We start from the raw sequence: 21,389 nt of genomic DNA, 5'->3' as shown, positions 1-21,389 counted from the left end.
AGAAGACTGCACTGACTGATCAGAGAGGCCAGAGTTAAAGGAGGAGGTAGCTGGACATTATAACTTTGGTAGCTGGACAGTCTAACTTTGGTTTAACTGCGGTGCTGGTAAACATTTTTATGAAAATCATCCGCTTACTGACAACCCAGCCTGATGCGGGGCATCACTTTTTTTGTCAGATTAATTTGTATCTGCCAGCCTTATTATCTGCCATCAAATGTGGGCTATTCAAACTGAAATGAATCTGTATCAAAAGCAAATATGGCTTCAGACTCCTATCAGCTCCCTCATCTCTAGCATTAACATTTCCTTTCTTAGTTTCATTTTATTGCTTCCTTTCCTACTATTATCTGAGATTGGGAATAATTCCTCTCCTTAAATTTTCCCTGTTACCTGGAAGGTATGTATAGAGTATGATCATGAACAATCCCAGCACCAATTCTTTTCTTTTCTGTACTTTCTGGGCCAAATATTGCTTTCAGCTAGACTTCTGAAACCCCACGGGCTTCAGAAAGGCTGCACAAGTATAACCAAAGAGAAAATGTAGACTTGTAGGTCTAACTTTCTTGTTGATAGAATAGTGTAAATTCAACTCTAAGATAACACTTCAATGGACATTATCAGTAATTCCCATCGGGGGATGAGAAGGATGGATCTTCTCCCCTGCCGAGTGGGAAAAGATGGGAATTGAAAGTTGTATTTGGCAGATATACACAGAGAAGTCAAGGAGGGATGGCAATTCAATTTAAATTGCTGTGACTAGTGTTTCTGAATAATGGGGTTGAAACACTTTACAAAGGACCTTTGTTCTCCTTCTCATCCCTCAGCTGTGGTTGGTAAAAATTTAAGTCAGTTAATGCCTGCCAGCAGAAGGCTCTCGAGCGTAGATGTGCTTTATCTACTGCCTGTGGAGAGGAATACACTTCATGTGGCGAGGTGGCTTCTTTTTCTTTTTTTGTAAATATGCCGAACATGATATAAAGAGCTAAGTGTTCGAGAATCTGTGTTCTTTTTTGGCAGTGTAAGATCAAACTAAAAGAAAAATCACAATTTTACCGATGATTTAATACTCTGAATTTTGCTTTGGATTAATAGGCATCATGGCAACCAATGAATATCCCTTTATTAGAACAGATGCTAACATCATTTTCTGTGCTGTGCATGGCTGCATGAGAAAGAAACATGAAACCTGACTTTTTTATTAGTATTAGTATTGGCAATGTTATACCAGGTTGCAGTAGTTTACAGCCTTTTCTAGGAGAGCAAACATTAATGTTGTACTGAAATCAGAACCAGATTCAGTGGGTTTCGAAAACCTCACACACTGGCAAAGAAAGATGTGTGATCATTCTGGACAAATACCCTTTTCTTCTTTCTTTAGTGAACTTGAGTAGTATATTTAAAATGAATTGGGAATACATATTTTTCCAGTCTTTTATTAATCTCATCATGGCATCAGGCATTCTGAAACTTGGCAAAGGGTCCAGAGTTCCTCTTTCTTGCTTGCTTACCTAATAATTTGCATTGATAGCATTAGTATTGCAAACTGAAGCTAGCACATTTCAAAGAATATTGACTTTTTGATGCTGTGTTAGTGAGGTAAATGCAAAAGATGAGTACCCATTCTTCAGCTGAAACCAGAGTAATGTGAACAATAGTAGTTGTGCTGGATGATGCATACATGCGTAAGTAAGGCCATTTGGCACATTTACTCTTTTTATAATCTTTACAGCACTGTATCCTAAATGTGTTCTTGGCTCTATGTAGTTGTAGCTGGAGGACTGACATGGGAGAGTCAGTTACTATAAGACCCTTCATGTTTCTCTTTCAATCTTTGAGTATTGGTGCAAAATGTGGAACAAAAAATAACTTGCGGTTTGGATCGCCACCCAGGTTTGAAAATAGATTCCTTTCAGGGAAGCAAACATTAGTGATGCAGGGAAACTGGAACATCATCTCCCTTGAGGGACTGCAGTGGTTGCTCTTAAAAGTGGTAGTTAATGTTCACACTGAAATTACATCATAACATAACTATTTTAATACTCTCTATACTAGAACCTGGCATTCATTGTCTCAGCCCTTGAATGAAGGCACAACCGTAATACTGCCAGTCCCAAGCTTTCAGAAATCATGAGCCAGGCCCCCAAATAATCATGACGTTGACCTAAACATTCTGAGGGCTTGGGGTTTTTTTTCCCTTTTAGGTCTTGAGCCTTTAGGGTGCATTTGATACACATTTTTGCGCTTCTATCTACAACCATGAGGGCTAGAAACGTACTTTATAAAATCACAAAATCATCTGACTTTAAGATTGGAGGCTTGAAGAAAAATGCCAAATATCATGAGATTCATGATACAATAATGAAAGTTGGCAACACTTGTGAAGGTATTGCACATTGGACTGATGAAGTACCAGAGATTTCATTGAAGGTGACCAAACTTGACCTTAAAATTACATGCATGCATTTGAGCATGTTTATGGATATGGCAGTTTTTCTAAATTACACATAAGTGAAATGAAAGAAATGACATGTGTACAGTAATGCCATCAAGGCAGCATTGTCTGTCTAACCTACTGAGTAGAACAAAGTGTTCATAGTACTTCTCTTCACGTAGTCATTTGTACTGAGTGTGAGCCATGTAAAAAGATGTGCATGTCATATTTCTGATCACATATCTTAGCTTTTCATTTGATGAGAGGTTGGCGGAGTAAATCATAGCAAAAGGAAGAGTAAAGATGGCTAACACAGTATTGGATTGAAGCAAGAGTTCAGTATTGTACTGTCAGTTTAGAAAGCATATTAGTTAGATCACATTTGTCATATTTAATCTTTCTAGATAATTAAAACACAGAGGGAATTTTTCACTTTTTATCCCTCAGATTGGACATATGATTTGTGCTCTCTTATGACATAAGTAATATTTCAGAAAATTAAATAGGCAAATTTCAAAAGGTTTTATGAAATTAAATGTTATAATTATTAAATTCATCAGAGCAGAATGGTGATCCTGCTATTCGAGATATGAAGGGCCTGTGGCTTGCATCAGTTCTTACACTACTATGTAAAGTATTGGGCATTAAACTGTAGCAGTAGTTTGTTACAAACTTAGGTTCCAGAGATCTGTTAAGGCCTGGTGAAATGGTTAAAGTTAGTCATTGTATTCTACTATCTGCTTCGACTGTACGTTGTAATTAGTGTAACCATGATCACTACATATGAAACATTCCATGAATTCTATCATGCATGCCATTATTCTTATATTCTGTCCTACAGCAAGAGTTTGAACTTTTGTGGAGCCTTTGCTCTCTCTTTTTGCAGAGGTTCTCTCAAATCCCCTCATTTCTCCATCCCATTTTCCACCTCACACCAAGGCTCAGTGTCATGGTTGCCCTCTTGTTGGTCCAGGAGGGATGGATGCAAGTCATTTTAGAACTGTACCTTGGAGAGAACTGCTGGGTCCTGGCAATCAGGGATTTTATGCTTTCCTGCAGGTAGAATGTGACCAGTCAGGTGCCCCTTCATGACTTAGGTAAACAGAAAAAGGACATTAGAAAGGAAAATCAACATTGCTCCTAGTTTAGTCCAAAGGAGGCTGCCTGAGAGCAATGGGAGATGTTCTCTTCACACAGGGAGTGAATGCACGGAAGGTTTCTAAGCCTATGTTGCTCCGACGTTCAGGGCTCAATGGCAGCACATTGTGCTGACTGCAGATCATCAAGCTAGCCATTACAGTGTCCTTTTTTCCTGTCTACCAGTGTAAGATTAAAGCCTGTTTAGCAACTAGAAATACTTAACGCTCCACCACACCACACATACCACCACCACCTCTGCCTTTTGTATGCACATTGATTAAAGAAAGTTTTACTTAAACAATCAATGTGTCAAATCAAATACAATAAATCCCTTACACATCCTGGATTCTGTTTTTGGTTTGATGGATTACTTTAAAGTGGGAGCTCCATCAATAAGATTTTTCCAAGATAAGTTACAATACAGAGTAGATCAGGATGTTTGGTGTCCTATCTGTCAGAAATAGATATTTATTTTTAATTAAATATGTGCTTTAAACTGTTTCATAACCAACAGACATCTTTGGAATGGGGCGTTGTGGTTGATGTATCTTCAAGTCACTGTGTGTTCTGCTTCTTTCTTTTAAAAGTATGTTCCCATCAATACACTGATGCCACTGGTGTGCTGACATCTCCAAACTACCCCAGAAACTACCCTGTCAAGACACAATGCATATACAGGATCCGAGTGGAAACCAACAAACAGATTGTGCTGCACTTCACCAACTTCACCTTGGAAGGGAATAAGCTTTGTTCAATGGATTATGTGGAAATCAGGCAAGCCCATTTAGTTCTATTATCCTCATTACTGATTGTAACCAAGGGTAGGAAGTAGAATCCATTTAGGCTGAACAAGAAACTGTAGCCTGAAATGTATCTGGGGCTGGCACGCTGGGAAAGGGTTTGTTAGTGAACTAGAAATAAAACCTTGTTGCTCCCTCCTTCCTATTCCATTCTTATATTTCCCACCTCTGATGGTCCTGGATAAATTCCAGCTCCATCAGGGTAAGTGAATGGATTCTTGTGGGGCTTATAAATTCCTCAGCAGAAGGACCATCTCTTCTTGTATTGGTTGGGGAGAGGCACTATAAGTGAAAGAAAGCATAGAGTCAGATAAAGTAAAAAATCTTAAATGAATCAGACTGAATCATAGAATCTCTATGGATAGAAATTCCATGCTTGAACAATAAGATACAGCAGTAAGAATCTACTGCTGACCACCTGACCAGGACGGTGACAGCGACTGTGAAATGCTCAGGGAGGTTAGAGTGGCATCATAGGCAGAACATGCAATAATAATGGAGGGATTTCAACTATCCTCATATTGTGTATATGTCACCTCAGGATAGGATGCAGAGATAAAATTTCTTCACACCACAAATGACTGCTTCATGGAGCAGCTAGTCCTGGAACGCACAAGGGAAGAGGCAATTCTTGATTTTGTCCTAAGTGGAGCATAGGATCTGGTCCAGGAGCTGGATATAGCTGAACTGCTTGGTAATAGCGACCAGGCTGTAATTAAATTTAACATCTGTGTAGGGGGGAAAATGCTAAACAAACCCACCAGAGTAGCATTTAACTTCAAAAAGAGGGACTACACAAAAATGAGGAAGCTAGTTAAACAGAAATCAAAAGGGACAGTCACAAAGGTTAAATACCTGCAGACTGCATGGAGACTATTTTTAAAACGCGGTAATAGAGGCACAAACTAAACATATACCCCCAAATAAAAAAAACAGTCAGAGGACCAAAAAAATGCCAGCAATGCTAAACAGCAGAATAAAAGAGGTGGCGAGAGGCAAAAAGGCATCTTTTAAAAATTGGAAGTCAAATCCTAATGAGGAAAATAGAAAGGAGTGTAAAATTATAATAAGGCAGTCCAAGAAAAAATTAGAAGCACAACAAGTGAAGGACACAAAAACTAACAGCAATTTTGTAAGTAGATCAGAAGCAGCAAGCCTGCCAAACAATGTGTGGGGCAACTGGATGACTGAGGTGCTAAAGGGGCACACAAGGAAAACGAGGCTATTGCAGAGAAGCTAAATGATGTCTTTGCATCAGTCTTCACTACAGAGGATGTGGGGGAGATCGCTATACCCAAGCCATTCCTTTTAGGTGACAGACTGTCCCAGATTGAGGTGTTGATAGAGGATGTTTTGGAACAAATTGATCAATTAAAGAGTAATAAATCACCAGGAACTCAGATAGGAAATTGCAGAACTATTAACTGTGGTATGTAACCTATATTTGAATCAGACTCTGTAGCAGGTGACTGGAAAGTAGCTAATGTAACACCTACACCTAAAACCTTGATATAACGCGGTCCTCGGGAGCCAAAAAATCGTACCACGTTATAAGTGAAACCTATAGGTGCGTGTTATCGGGGTAGAGGGATTAGAGTCTACAAAGAAATAATGTGCTTTGAAATTTTACTAGGAAAGATATTTTTATTCCTTTAGGATAAAAATGTTTGTAAACTTGCGAACTAAATCATTTTTGTTAGGTGGGACAGAAGGTCTCGGGCGGGAGGGAGGCAGGAGCCGAGTGAAGTGACGGTGGCAGTGGCGGCAAAACCGCCCAGCCCGGCGGAGCGCGCAGCACCCCCTGGCCGGGGCGCGGGAGGCGCGGAGCCGGGGCCAGGGCTGCAGCACGGATCTGCTCCCTCCGGCCGCAGGCACCCGGGCTGGAGCATGAACTTCCAGCCATGAGCCACCCCTCGGGTCACCGCAGCCTGGCTGAGCCCCGCTGCATCGCCGCCGCCCTACCCCTGCATGTCTGAATCGACCCCTGTTCCTCTTCCCCCCATGGCCCCATTATCCAACCCCTCGGCCCTGGCCCGGCACCCGTGTGGGAGCCAGACAAGTTGATGCGCGGATCCGCCCCCCAGAGCGCTGCTTTACCGCCCAGCCCGGTAAAGAGGAGAGAACAGACCTTCTATCATAACAAAGCTAAACCAAATGTTTTAATAAAAACAACTAGAAACAGGATTTCTCTCTTTAAAATATGGCTCTACTTTGGTGGCAGCATATTAAAATGGCACCTAGGGTTGTTTTTTAAATCGTACTGCAGGACCTGCACTTTTTTGTATGTGAAATTGCATGGTACTAACATTACAGAGAAGTCAATGACAGTATCATCACTATAATACTTTCAGTGAGGGGTGTGCGTGTGTGCAGAAATATGACTACCCTCAAAACCAACATGTTCAGGAGGCATAACAAAGCTTTGCTTGTGCACCCTGGTTGCAACATTAGGGGGTGCCACCACCAGCCAAGGGCAGGATCAGAAGTGTCAGCTGTGGAATCATCTGTGGAGGCCAGGGAAAATCATCTAAAACTGAGATTCAACCCATCTGTTCTGAAATATAGGTAGGCTAATATAGGCCTATCTATATTTGTCTGTTGCTTTATAGAGGACAGACATGATGACACTGATGCTTTGCCCTCATTGCTCCCCCATGCAGCTTCGAAGATCCCAGAGATGCTTCTTTGGCTCTGTCAGGATGTTGTGATGTTTTGAACCTGTACTGGAATGAAATTGTTGAGATTTATGCTCAGCTTTTGAAGGTATTTAGGCACTGCTGCTCTCAGTGTTGTACCACTTAATTTAACTTAAGATTTTGGGCCCTAATCTCATTTCCAATAGGGATTTAGGAACCTAAATCTCATCAGCTGTCAGTGGAGTTTTGGCTTTTGAAATGAGAGAGAGGTTACTAAATCATTTGGGCCTTGCAATGCTGAGTGCAGCAATGCCTAAATACCTTCAAAAGCTGGGCCAAAGTGCTTGCAAGTGGTTTGTGAGTAGTTGATTAAAACGTCTTGCACATAGCAGAACCCCTTCAGTAGTTAATAATGTATTCCTGCTAAAGACAAAGCTGAAGGAATCCCAGGAGACATTTCATTTACTTTTCTCACTCTTACCTGTTTGGCCCAAGATTTTTCTTCTGTTTCATTCTAGAGATGGAGGCTATGAAACATCACCAGTCCTTGGAAAGTACTGTGGTTCGGCTCTGCCTCCTGTAATCATCTCCCATAGTAACAGGCTGTGGATAAAATTTGTAAGTGATGTATATGGCACAAGAACTGGATTTTCAGCTTACTGGGATGGTACCACAACAGGTAAAAAGACAGGTTTCAGAGTAGCAGCTGTGTTAGTCTGTATCCATAAAAAGAAAAGGAGGACTTGTGGCAGCTTAGCGATTAACAAATTTATTAGAGCATAAGCTTTCGTGCGCTACAGCTCACTTCATCAGATGCATGAGAATGAGAATGCCAAGGGTGGAACTATTTGACCAATCTCCTTGTTAGATCTTTTATTTTTTTCTCTGTGCCATTTTCCATCTCCCCTGCACCTAACTGCATCCTGAATCCCCTTTAAACACTTTCCCCCAAACTTAACTGATTGGTGGCAACACAAGTTCAAGCAGTTTAGAACAGGGATCTACATTTCCTGTTCTTGGGTAAATAAGGGTTTCTCTCCAAGTGATTTACGATAGCACCATATTCTAGTTTATATTTTAACTTCCACTCTATCCTTTGTTCCTGTGCTTGTTAGGAAATGAATGGTGCTAACAGAAGTGGGGCTGAGAGATACAGCGTGGGAGGGCAGTGGAGCAGGATTTAGTGTTAGAACAGCAGAGTATGAGATAGGACTCCTGGGTTCTGTTGCTGTCTCTGTCCCTGACTTCCTATGAGACATTTGGTGAATCATTTATCCTTTCATTTCTTCAGGTTACTATTTGTATAGTATTAGCTATCTCAAAGGAATGCTGTTAGGATTAATTAGCTAATATGCATAAAATGCTTTAAGATCCCCAGGGGAAAGGTGCTATCAAAGTGCAGTTATTATTGTATATTTGCTATTTTCTGTTACATAATTATGGCAAGAAAGAAAGGAAAGTATGAGGATAAACCTAAAGTCCCTTAAAAAGAGCTATAAACTCATTGCCATGGCATCAGTAACCATGGAAAGACTCATGCTAATGGATGTAATACATTCATTAGCAGATGATTTGTACTTTTCCTGAAGTGTAATTCCAGCAGGACACGTCTCTTGCCTGAGGTTAGAATTTTCCCAAGGGGCTCTAAAGTGTGTATAATCCTGTGAGGTAGCCCCCTGCTGTGAAGCATTTCATTGGATAAAGGAGAGTTACAGTAGAAGAGTAGTTTTCAGAGTAGCAGCTGTGTTAGTCTGTATTCGCAAAAAGAAAAGGAGGACTTGTGGCACCTTAGAGACTAACCAATTTATTTGAGCATAAGCTTTCGTGAGCTACAGCTCACTTCATCGGATGAGTAGAAAACTAAGCATAAAATCTCTTTATGAGAGAGAGACTGGGGAGGTTTAATGCAGTTAATTATGGTTCTCTTTGTTCTTTTCAGGCTGTGGTGGGACCCTCACAACTTCATCTGGCATGTTCATGTCTCCCAACTATCCCATGCCTTATTACCACAATTCAGAATGCTATTGGTTGTTGACGTCAAGCCGAGGCAGTCTTTTTGAAATCCAGTTTCAACAGTTCCACTTGGAGTTTCATCCAAAATGCAGCTCTGATTACCTTGCTGTATGTACAGTCTCTCTCTCTTCCTCAGATTAGGGTGACCAGAAAGCAAGTGTGAAAAATCGGGATGGGGTGGGGGGTAATAGGAGCCTATATAAGAAGAAGACCCCAAAATAGGGACTGTCCCCATAAAATTGGGACATCTGGTCACCCTACCTCAGATACTAGGGGTATAGGTGCTAGAACTAGGGGTGTGGAGCATGCTGCAGCGCCCCCTGACTTGAAGTGGTTTCCATTATATATAAAGTTTACAGTTGGTTCAGTGGCTCTCATCACCCCCACTAGGGGAGGGAGCACAGTGTGAGTGCCCATGTACAGAGAGAGAGATTCACACCAAGTGAACAGTTCTAAAGTAGGAAAATTCCATCCTGAATGCCACCTTTAAAGTTATGGAGAGGATTATCTTAGGACAGAGGAGGGTACAGGATGTGTGTGTGTGAGAGAGAGAGATTTAAGAGCAAATTGAAGGTCACTTCAAAAAGTTTGTCCCTTTATACTGTTTTTCCATATATGGCTTTCCCCATAACATGTGATAGCTTTGTTCTCCTTTACTTTACATATGAGAGATCAGTTAAATGTGTTAACAGTTTAATAGTTTTCACTACTATCATCATCCCTCAAGATTTTTATGTCTCTCTTTATTCAAAGGTATATGATGGCAACAGTAGCAGTGCTAAGATGCTGGGTAAATTTTGTGGGAATCAGATACCAGAGTCAATCCGCTCCACCAGGGATGCTTTATATGTGAAGCTAAGCACAGATGGTCATTCTGAAGGTGGAGGTTTCCTTGCTGAGTACAAGCAGAGTAAGTATGAACAAGAAGAGTGAGAGTGGCAAGTTGCTAGAATGCCAGCATTGGTTCTACAAACTTCTTATTGTATCCTCTGGTTTCATCTGTGAGCAGAATTCTCTTCCAGGAAGGATTGTGCATGTATTATATTATTTGGCTAGATTCTCTAGTCTGCTAGGGCCACAGCACATAGTGCACTTAAAATGGACACAGAGAGCTAGCTGCGAATCCCAACGTAAGAGAAATGTCTCCTGATGGAAAGCAGGTGGAGTTGGCTCTGCTGCCACCTATGTCTGCTGCCCCTTCTACTCTTTCATTAAGGACCGAATGTGTGTGAGGGTGTGTGTCAGGGCCATTCCAGGGTTGGTGCATGGATTGGAGGAGCACAGTGGAACAGTGCGCAGCTGCTCCTGATCTTCCGTTGGTGTAAGTTCAGACATTTTGCCAATGGTGGAAGATAAATTAGCCCCTTTGCTGCTGTAATTTCTGCTGGGGCTAGGTGGATGAAGATCAAGGAGCCACAACCAGATCCTTTTGGCCCCCTTCAAATGTAATGGAGAATCTGGCCCATAGATTCTAGTAAAGCCAATCTGGAACATTTCTGAGAGCTTAATTTTTCAAAGCATTTGTTGCAAAAGACACATTTTTGAATTTCTTTGCAAAACAATTCTTCTCCTGGAAATCCCTGAAAGTGTTGAAGTTCTACAGAGAGCAGAATATGAACATTTGGAGGTGTCATTTCCATGAATCGGTGTGCTCAGCTTGTTACAATATATGCACAACAAAAACAAATCAGTACTTTTTATACTTATTTTTATTGGTATTAAAAAATGAACTGATGTATTTTTAAACAAAGCTGTCACTAAATCTAGGGGGTTTTTTTTAGGAGTCTGAAAGAGAATATGAAAGGTATGTAGGTTTTTGGATTTGAAATATTTTTCTTTTTGTGTCATACTCTATATAACACTTTCATGGCTGGTACTTATCTTTTAAATTGTAAATCATGCAGAATTCTGGATTTTCTCCATAATCTTGAATATTGTCCCAATATTTAATTTTCTTCTTGCACAATACGTTATGTGCCATATGGACTAGGTAAACCTTTGATACGTCACTAAGTATAAACTGCATTACAGTTAATCTCTGAATATCCTGAAGATGACATGTCATCTTGAGAGGACTTGTAGGTTTATAGAGAGGGTTGTAGCTGGGCATTCCTCTGGGTTTGAATTACAGTAAATGATTATACCCCACTGTTTCTAATCAGAACGTTTGAAAAGCCAAGGGTATTCAAGTTTGGTTTGTACTCGTGTGGTGCTTTTTTTTTTTACCTTTGACTGGCTCACTCATCCCTTAAAGGAATCCCACAGTCCCCATATTCTTTACATGCCACAAAGTAAGACTCTTGATTAGAAAAAGCCTTGTAGCTATGTCCTTTTAAAGAGGACGGTCACGGGATTCTCTAGTCACTGCTGGGGAGTCCGCTTGTGACTGCATTTGTGGGAAAATGCTGCCTGGTCTGATGCCCCCTTCAGTCTCTCATTTGCTCTGTGGCCCTTCTAATACTCAAGCAGTAACAGTGCTTCCTCTTCATGACTCAGTGTTCTCCCTCTTCGTGGCTTGGCCCTATAGCCAAGTGACTGTAATTTTCTCCTTCCAGGATATCAAAGCCTCACTGGACCGATTGACTGGGTATTGTCCCTGGCAATCTTCCAATTCAAGGCTATGCCACTTTCCCAGGGACTAGAAGGGGAATCTGGGCTCACCCTCTACTCCGGGTTCCAACTCAGGGACCCTTGAATCAGTGGCCAAGGCCTGTACCATCTCAAATCTTGCTGCCATTTTCCTGAACCTTTTTCTACTCCACTTCTATCAGGCTTCTGCTCCACCACCCTTCTGAGTAAACCCTTCCTTCAGAGCCTGGAGCCCAGGGCTTCTACTCTCTCCCTGGGTTTCCTTCTTTCCCTCTCTAAGCCCAGAGAGTGACTACAGGCTTCCACGCTGCAGCCTCCTTCTGCCCTCACTTCATGGCCTTATACCAGCCCTGCCTGCTCCTGTCCAGCTGGGCTCCACCCGCAATCAGTGCTTGCCTATCAAGCCAACTTTCTTTCAGGTGCATCCTAGCAGATTACTTAACCCCTTCTGAGCCACTTTAACCCTTTCTGTGGGGTGATCACAAGGACCAACAGCATGTTTACAAATGTAGAGTATCTGAGATATCAGCTAAAGGCATGTGTGTTTTGCCATTTACATTACTATTTCATTACTAACGATGCACAATAAATTCAATAAACAAAACTTTTGGTGGCTTGCTCAAACTCTGAAAAAGTACAGCAGGTATCAGTTTGAAATAATGTAGTAAATTACCAAATACATTCATGTCTTCTAGTTTGAATGATAGTGTACAGAGAAACATGACACATTCTAAAGGAAAATGTGCTTATTGATGTAAGACAGACATGCAGAGGCACTTACGTGCCAGATGTATTTCTGATACAAAAATAGGACCAGAAGGCAGCTGCATAGTCTAACTCATATTCTTCTAAATCCATTTTGGAGTTTTCATGTAGTCTTTCCCAATGGTGCTTGAGTGTGAATCTGCAGACATGTCCCAATTCACCTGACCCTGAGCCTCAGTTGCACTCTGGGTACTTTAGAACATGTAAGTTCCTGAGCTTACTGTTCTGTAAATCATTCTGAAAAAATTCCAAGACCTGGAAAGGAGGTATGTGCATTATTTCTGATGACGGATAATGGAAGAGTTGTTCAAGTGACTTTCAGATACCCATAGTTGGTCAATGCAGTCATCAGTCCAGGTGTAGCCTTGGATTCCTTGCTAATGCTGAGTTCTCGCATAGCGTCTGTTAGTAATGCTTTCTACCCTCTCTGCGTGGCTTGGAAACTCCATCCCATCCTGGAGGATGAAGACCTGGCCTTAGTTATTCATGCCTCTGTCAATTCTAAGCAAGAGTACAGCAGTGCAATATGTCTGAGCATGAAGCCTTCAGCACTTAAGAGACTTCAACTACTTAAGAATGCTGCAGCACACCTCCTCAGGAACAAAGGCTACTGCGAATCTATCAGACCTGTCCTCTGCTCTCTACACTGGCTTCCCATAGAATTTTAAATCAAGTTCTAGGTCTCACTACTTATTTTCAAAGCACTCCATGGCCTGGGCCAAGGGTATCTGAAAAATCATCTAAAGCTCCAGGACAAAGATGGTGGCTGACAGCTATGCTTCTCTGGCAAAATGGAACTCTCAACAATCCGAGTAAAAGCTTGGCTGTGCGGGAGACAGAACTTCCTCTGGGGGCAGTTTGAGACCGTGGACTGAACTTCCCCAGGAGCTGAGAACTGTCACAAATCTCACCACTTTTTGCTTTAAGGGCAAGGTTCATTTCTTTGGCCTGGCCTTTTCTTCCATAAATGCATGGCAACAAGTATATTTGTATTAAAAAAACCCACACATCCCAACCAAACACAACGCCACACTGCGTGTGCATCTCCCTCTGGGGAGAGGATGAGAGAACAAACTACACGTGACAGATGAGTATCATGTTCTTAAAGCACAACTGGAAGGCCCTCAGATACTACTGTGATGAACACAGTATAAAAACCTCTATGGAATAGAATTGCTTTGCTAACGTGTTCTTCAAACGCTCTGTATATTTCCTGTTCCAGAAAGAAGAACTTCCTACTTTTCTATTTCCTCCCTGTAGCAGGGCGTGGTCCACTCCTGGCTTCTTGCATTCCAGACACCTGCGCAGACTGCACTAGATGGATATCCACACCGTGCTGTTTATTTCAGATCTCTCCAATGCCTTTACAGTTTTAAATGGCAATACTATGTACAATGTCCCTTGTATCTTCAGCCCTTTTCCTAGGGCCCAAAAAGAGCGGATGTCTCCTTGAACTGAGAGCTCTGTGAGACTGGACTCAGTCAGCCCTGTTCCCCTTGCACATCCTTCCTATGCCTTTTTATCAGTCCTCAGCTGATGGGTCAATTAATCCTTTAGCTCGCCCAGCCTGCTACCCTGAGTAGCTAATCACATTTCATTCCTTGGTCAGCCCTCTTGGGGAACTACTTAGTGTCAGAGTGATCAGACTAGAGACTCCCCTGTTAACTCCCTGCCCTCTGCCACCCCCCTCATCTTATTCTGCTTCCATGTACACATTTATATGGGGTAACCAAATACAATATGCTCTGCAGCACAGCATTTACTCATATTGATAGTCTTTGAGTCCAGTGAAATCCAGATTCAGGAAAATAAGAATCACTGATCCAACAGCATGGCTATTCTATACCCTTTCTCTACTTTCTTTTCTCTTTCAATCATTTTTCACCCCACCCCACCCCGGGGAGGGGAAAACTCTCTTTATCCCAGTCAAAATCCTCAAATCCTCTACTAGATCTCTGCTTGATGACTAACCACGGAAAGTATTATTAAGAACTTCATGCTGACTTCCAGCATGTTAAACCAGTTAGGATGTCCAACACAAGCCAACTATGTTTCATTCGTCTTTCTAGCCATGTGGGATCTCTTTTTTTCCCCCCTAGTTCCCTGAAATGGTATGTGAGTTTGCAGTATTTTGCCTAAAAACATCCCCAGCCACTATAAATTGGTTCAAAGTGACTTATTTAGCTAGATGGTACATTGCATTTTTATTTTGAGTTTTTTAAAATAAAATAGATGTTTTAGAGAATAATTTTGCATTTGAAAAAAATAAAAATAGGCCAAAAGAGTATGTCAGATAATGGGGGAGATCAGCTCATGATTCTAGTCTTACTTGGGAGGAAGGATATGCTTGTAAAGAACGACTTGTAGTTGGGATATCTGGATTTTGTTCCTTGTGCCTGCGTGTCCTTGGGAAAATCACTTACCTCTCTCTCTCTCTCTCTCTCAATTTCCTTCTCTGTAAAACAGGAGTACTAATACCTACCTCGTGCCAGTATTATTAGGCTTTATTCAGTAGTATTTGTAGATAATTTGAGATCCTGGGATGGAAAGCAGCATACAAAGTATAATTTATTACTGTATTTTTTTCCCCAGTTTGCCAAGGAATAGTGATTGCCAACCGTAGCCATGGCATCTTGGAAAGTTTAAATTATCCAAACAATTACCCTCTAAATGAACACTGCAGCTGGACCATCCAAACTACAACTGGCAATACACTTAACTACAGCTTTACATCCTTTGATGTAGAAGAAGGACCAAACTGTGATCTGGACTATTTGAAGGTATGAATCCAAATCCAGACCACATGTAAATCAGTTCCTTTCATGGAGAATAGTCACTGAAAATACAGTATGCCCTCATTTTTTTCAAATTAGAAATATTTTGTTAGAAGAATAAGTAAAGAAACGCCATTGTTATTGGTTACATGGTATATCTTACCTGTATGTCTATCAGTTTTAGTCTTTTAGTACTTTGAACTCTAGTGAACAGCCAACATCAGAAGATGGAATCTGAACCTGTAAGTGAACCTGGTGGTTCATCAGTTTCCAAAGGGAACATGTCCTTATGGTATTTGAATGCTATTGGACTGACATGGCTTTTTTCTGCCTGGTCAAGATACTGTACGAGCTAGAGTTGTACTCACTGCAAAAAATAGTTGTACATCTTAACATTATTTTAACATGGGCAATATAACATATGGTACCAATTCAACAAAGCATTTATGCACATGTTTGTGTATCCCCTTTCAGCAAAGGCTGTAAGCACATGCTTAAGTATCGTTGACTTGACATTAAACACATGCTAAAGTGTTTTGCTGCGTAGGGGTTATCTTAAACTCAAATTCAGCATGTGTTAAGGCTTTTTGCCTCTCTAAAACTGCAATTCAGCCCTGTACAGGAGGCTAACACAAAACACTTATTCACCACTTAAGCTTTGCATAGGGAAGAATTTCACCCTAAGGGACTATATCCCAAAGTTTTTAATAGTATTATAGCTATTTGGAGCCAGGAAACTGACAATGGAGTGGTGGGTATCTAAAGGTTCATAGTATTCTTTTGGGCATAGCTAGTGATTTGGGGGCTGGTCTTCCTGAAAGTCAGGTGACAACTCTGCTAGGCATGTTGGTCCATTCCATCTTAATATCCTACATCCTTATCCATTTGGTGTGCCAGTTTTCATAGTTGAAAAACTGGTAATAAACTGGTGAAAACGGTGATTCCAACATCTTCCTGCAGGAGACAGGAGTGGAAAGAAGGTAAGCAAGGAAGTGTTGCTGACCAGAAAAGATACTGAGAACTATCAGGAGTCAGTTAAGACCTGAAAAGTTTTGTGGCCAAGTCAAAGAGGAAACATGAGAGCCAAGCTGAGAAATCACACTGCCAAATCCCAAGATGTCGAAGCCATTTATCAGTGAAGGGCAGGGGCCATGAGCACAGTAGAAAGCCCTCAAGGAGAAATGTGGCTGCTAGAAGACGGTATTCCAGGAGTCAGGGCTGGATAGTGCCAGACTTGAGAGGGCTTGATGGGCATTTTAAGAAATAGAAATAGAACACGTTGGTGGGAGGAAGAGGGGGTGGTGTGGATGTAGGGAACTGTGTCCTTTGTTTTAATAATTTCTAGTTTGTTTCTGATGAAAGAAAAATGGAATGAATTTACTAAAAAGGGTAAAATACAGGAGAAAATAGTCATAGAACTGTGTTAGAGTCTTTAATTTACAAAAGAGGTGGCCAAGCTGCCGAGGCAAAAACCAGAAACATAAAAATTCAAAGTTCAGTTAGACACGTTAGAGGAAAGGATCATTTTGAGAGAAATCAAAAGAATTATTTTTTGTCATAATACAAATATGTGTGTCTTTAAATGTCATTTAAAATTACGATTCCTGGATATGGAAAAGATGTCTTCATTCTGCTGGCATACAAATATGTGCTAATATGTAAAATGAGAACAAGGATGAATGAGTTAGGAAATCAAGTAGTGTTTGTGTCACCCTTTGAATTGTGAAAAGGGGAATATTTTGACATTATTACAGAGTCTATGAGATACAGGGGAAAGGGGAGAATGCTTTGGAATGTGCGTGTCACTGATTTTCTAAGCAGATTGTGTATATATGGTATTCCTGTGCTGAAATCCATACTGAATCTGACTGCTGTTTGTCAGGGGAGAAAGAATTTAATCAGAATAAAGCCACATAATTATTAGGGTGGAACAGATGTTGCAGTTTTGCAAAATGCAGAATTATTACATTTAAAAAGGAAAGCTCCAGAGGGACCAACCAGAAATAACACTGATTAAAAAGCAGGTGTATATTCCAGATGATTGAAGAAGCAGAGATATTTCATTATGATTATTATTTATTATTTATAATAGGATTTGTGTTAACATATATAGGTGTACTCTGGCAGAAGCCTTGCTCAGCTGTATAGAGAATGCACTCCAGAAACCTGCAGAAGGAAATAAAAGAATAGAGTCACTAAAGAGTCAGTGTAGGGAAAGAGTGACTTACAATATGTGTTTTAGATTAGGAATTTATTCATAATATGTATGAATGGGCCAAAACCAGACCTTTGAATTCTGGGGAGGAAGAGTATATGTGTGTGAGGAGATGTGGGAGGTATTGGGGAAGTGGGGGATGTGTATAGATACAGATCTCTGAATCCTACCACACCTTTGTACTTTTTTGACCCAGGTCAGATCCCAAACTATAAAAGAGCCTGTTTTTCAATTCCACATTTGAATGTGGCTAAAATATTTGAATCATGATTCAAAGACTTGGGATGGGAACTGTATTTTGTTTGGTAACTAGATATAATAAGGACTTTCAGCTTCACTAGTTGCTCCTTGGCCTGCTAAGAAAGAAAGAAAGAAAACTCTTGCACTAGCTTTCTGGTGGCTGTAGGTTCCTTAGAGTACTGTCATCAACTAGGTGAAAAAAACAAAACGCTAAGTGTATAGCTGGGAATGCACTAACACAGTGCCCAGGTGATCAGGAATCAACCAGTGCAAATTAAATGAATGACTGAGCCAAACTGAAATGAAATCACATGGAGATAATGAGAAATCATTAGTGCGTTGCTTTTCCCTTTTCTTTCTCTCCTTTGATCACTGGATGCTAATGTTTTTTGAGTCAGGTTGTGCCTTGAAGGCACTGGCCAGCGTTGGGGTCGAGCCAAACCACATCATCCCCAACAGAGCTCTGTGAAGGAGCATGACTCAGAGTTTGGATTACGTGGGGCCTGATTCTCCACAACTTTGCACCTTGCATAGGCATTCACATCTGTACTAAGTGGGGGTAAAATGCCAGGCATTTCTGATTTGGTGGCATTTTAGACCTACTCAGAGCTTAATTTGTAATGAAAGAGGTGCTGGGGCTCTCTCAATTTTTTTACCTGCATAACTGATGCCTAGAGGTGCTGGGGCTATGAAATGTCAAGCCTAGAGGTCCTGGGGCTCAGCCCTGCCACAAATTAAGCACTGGACGTACTCTGCACAGTGTAAGTGCGTACACAGGGCCAAAGCAGAAGAGAATCGGACTGATGGACTTTATCCAGGCATTTTCTAACATTAATGTTGGGTGAGCACTTCCTGAACAAATGAGCAGCATGTTCTGTTTCATGGTCTGGCAGTGGAAGCTGGCTCTCTCCTAGTAACTCTCCGAGGTTGCCTGACATTTTGCAGAGGGGTTACAGCTTAGTTGTTGAGAATATCAGAGCAGCTACATGTACCAGAGTGGTGACAGTGTGGATACAGCACATACAGGGGTGCTGGAAAAATCTGTGCAATGGGGGTGCTGAGAGCCATTGAACCAAACTATACACCCTGTATATGTTGGAAACCACTTCAAGCCAGGGGGTGCGGGCAGCATCCCCAGCACCCCTAGTTCCAGCACCTATAAGCACGTACCTTGCCGCAGACCCGCTTTTTTTTTTTCTGATGTGACACTAATATTAGTTGAATTAGATTGTAGTTATATTTCCTGCTGTGACTTGGATTTGAAACCTAGCATTAATCTTTTCAGGGGGAAAAATAGCCAGAAGACTTCACCAGTGAGGTTAGGGACATTAACCTAGGAAAGAAATAGTTTACTCTTCTATCTTTACTTATTGACTTACACTTTATTTAGTGTGACAGATCATAGGCTCAAAAGTGGCAAAACTCTTTTATAAATAAAGAGAATTTAATGTTACTGCATTAGAGATTTGAGTCTAGCAATAGGAATATGAAATTCACTTCCTTCTTATCCGAGAAAAATATGATTTGAAAACCTTTAGTCTTCCTGTCCTTCAGTGGCAAACTACCTCTATTTTCTTGTACTCACAGCACTTACCCCTCACTTTAAAGTCCAACATGTTTAGCATATGCTTGTAATGATCCTGGGGGAAAAGCCTGCCCACCTCTTCCCAAAGGCACAAAAATGCTTGATGAGCACCAGAACCAGTGTAGTTATGATGTGCAAGGGACAGGATTCAGGCCTTTCATATATGAGGGCAAGTCTCTGTGCATTGTAGAGCACTAGTTGATGTCTACAATAGCACAGTGGGAAAGGATAGTAGATCTATGTCTCTGCATATCCATTGGCTAACCTGCATGTGTAGTGATGATGCGTATGTTCCATGGAGCATGGGCGGCAGGTATCATAGGCTGGGAGAGGCTGTGCCTCCCCAAACAGCCAGGTGTGGCTCTGCTCTCACACTACCCTTAGACCGCCCGCCTCCTGCTTCCTGCTCTGTGGCTTCCCCTGTGCTGTGGCCACAGCTCGGGCTGGGGCCAAGCCGGACACCCTCCTGGTGCTCCAGTGCTGGTGGCACTAGCCTGGGGGGGCCGCAGGGGGTGGGGCTCTGGGCTCCGGCGGGGGTGTGGAGGCACGGAAGGGGCGGGGCCTTGGGCGGAAGGGGTGGGCCTGGAGGCAAGCCGCCTCTAGCCGACAGTTGGCATGCCCCCCCCATGCCATGATGACATGAGTCTGCAGTAGCAAGCACAGAGTAGTCCTCCTGCTGCTCCAGAACCAGGCGGGGGTGTGTGTGCGCAGAATTCTTCCCCACATCAACAAACCCTGTAGAGATACCTTGCTCACAACCAGTTATTGGACCTGAATATGTAGGCTCCAGCAAATGAGTACATTCATTTACAGGAAAGCTGTTCTTGAGTACTCTTTCATTTCCTTTTTTGGTAACAGGATATGTTTTTACCACAGCAACATTCCAGGAATACACCATAATATCCTCTCTCTCCATGTGGGAATAATGCATTAGATAATGGTTGCCTGAACTAAACTGGTAATCCTCTTTTTTCTAATGAAGGTACACACAGAAGAAAAGAGGTAACACTTTTTTTCCCCTGGCCCTAGTTTTACTTGCTTCCCTAATTTGAACCAGTAAATAAGCTAACACCATATTGGAGCTGGGGGGAGTTGCCCAAGACATATGAGTTATCATGTGATATATATGTCTTTTTAAAAGTCCAGCAGGAATTCTCCAAACCCAGAAGGTGGCTCAGTTTGTGGTCACACATAGATTGCAAAGTGTCACCAGCAGCACATCACCCTGTGGAAGCAGATGATAGATGGAATATATTCATCCGGGTTCTTTAGTCAGGCATTAAATTATAGCCTTCTGGCTGGACTGCAGCGGCATCTGGAAACCCGTTAGCACACAAGCTGGCAGTAATCAAACCTATCTACACATAATATACCTACAGGGATTTACAATTCATCAGTAGAAGTTCCTCCGTATGGCATTCTAAGGATAAAGGCAAATTCTCCTCTCAGCTCTCCATGGCAGTTCTTACCGGTGGTATCCTGCTTTCACTGCATGAACAGGTTTTCAGTGGCAGAGCTGAACAATTAGAGAGAGCAGAATATCAGTTAAGATCTGCTTTGACGATCCAAGAGGAGATTTGTGCTCAAAAAGTTTTTCCAAATAGCCTTAATCTTCAGCTCCTCAGATGATTGGATATATTTAGAACCACTGTTGGAAAGCAGAATGGAAACCACACTAGTGAGGAGAAAACTCAGTACTGTGATAAATTTGTTAATGGTTAAGGGGCTACATGATCTCTAATTGAAATAAACCTCAGATGGTGAGTGACACTGAGTGATTCAGGATGCGACCAAATGGCGGTTTACTTGAAGACATGCAAAGCCCAGCATGAATGAGTAATACTTTATTTTTAGTTGCACATTTTCTTCAGCTGCTGCGCCCTGCCAGCTCAGAGTAATGTGACTTTTCCTCTGCCTCCAGGAAAGCAACTAAATACAATGGGGCAACTGTGAAGTGTCAGCATGTCTAATGCATGATAATGTGTAAGCCTCCTGGCAGTGAGAGGAAATTCAGCACTGATCCATCTTTGTTTGTAATTCTTCTCTCCTCTAATGTCTTGCCTCTGTCCTCCCAAATTCACTTGGGAAATGGCAATGGAGAGCCTGGCCTGCTTTGATACACAAGTGAGACCTTCCAAGCAATGATGGAGCTTGTCTCGTTCTTTTTGTGGTTTTACCACCATTGAATGGAGGGACTT

The 21,389-nt window shown here is 41.7% G+C and overlaps 1 protein-coding gene across 1 annotated transcript in view; it reads left to right on the top strand.

The window, feature by feature from the left end:
- The window catches only part of CUBN (cubilin), a 212,734-nt gene that overhangs the window by 49,303 nt on the left and 142,042 nt on the right, over nucleotides 1-21,389 (top strand). Inside the window, exons 23-27 of the mRNA XM_027820946.3 lie at nucleotides 4,162-4,348; nucleotides 7,529-7,689; nucleotides 8,950-9,131; nucleotides 9,777-9,933; nucleotides 14,970-15,157. Of these exons, the coding sequence (XP_027676747.3) occupies nucleotides 4,162-4,348; nucleotides 7,529-7,689; nucleotides 8,950-9,131; nucleotides 9,777-9,933; nucleotides 14,970-15,157 (875 nt within the window). The remainder of the gene's footprint in view (nucleotides 1-4,161; nucleotides 4,349-7,528; nucleotides 7,690-8,949; nucleotides 9,132-9,776; nucleotides 9,934-14,969; nucleotides 15,158-21,389) is intronic.

Source organism: Chelonia mydas, chromosome 2 (assembly GCF_015237465.2).
Source record: "Chelonia mydas isolate rCheMyd1 chromosome 2, rCheMyd1.pri.v2, whole genome shotgun sequence".
NCBI classification, from domain to species: Eukaryota; Metazoa; Chordata; order Testudines; family Cheloniidae; genus Chelonia; species Chelonia mydas.
Note: the sequence above shows the minus strand (reverse complement) of the source record. Positions and strands in the feature narration are given on the sequence as shown.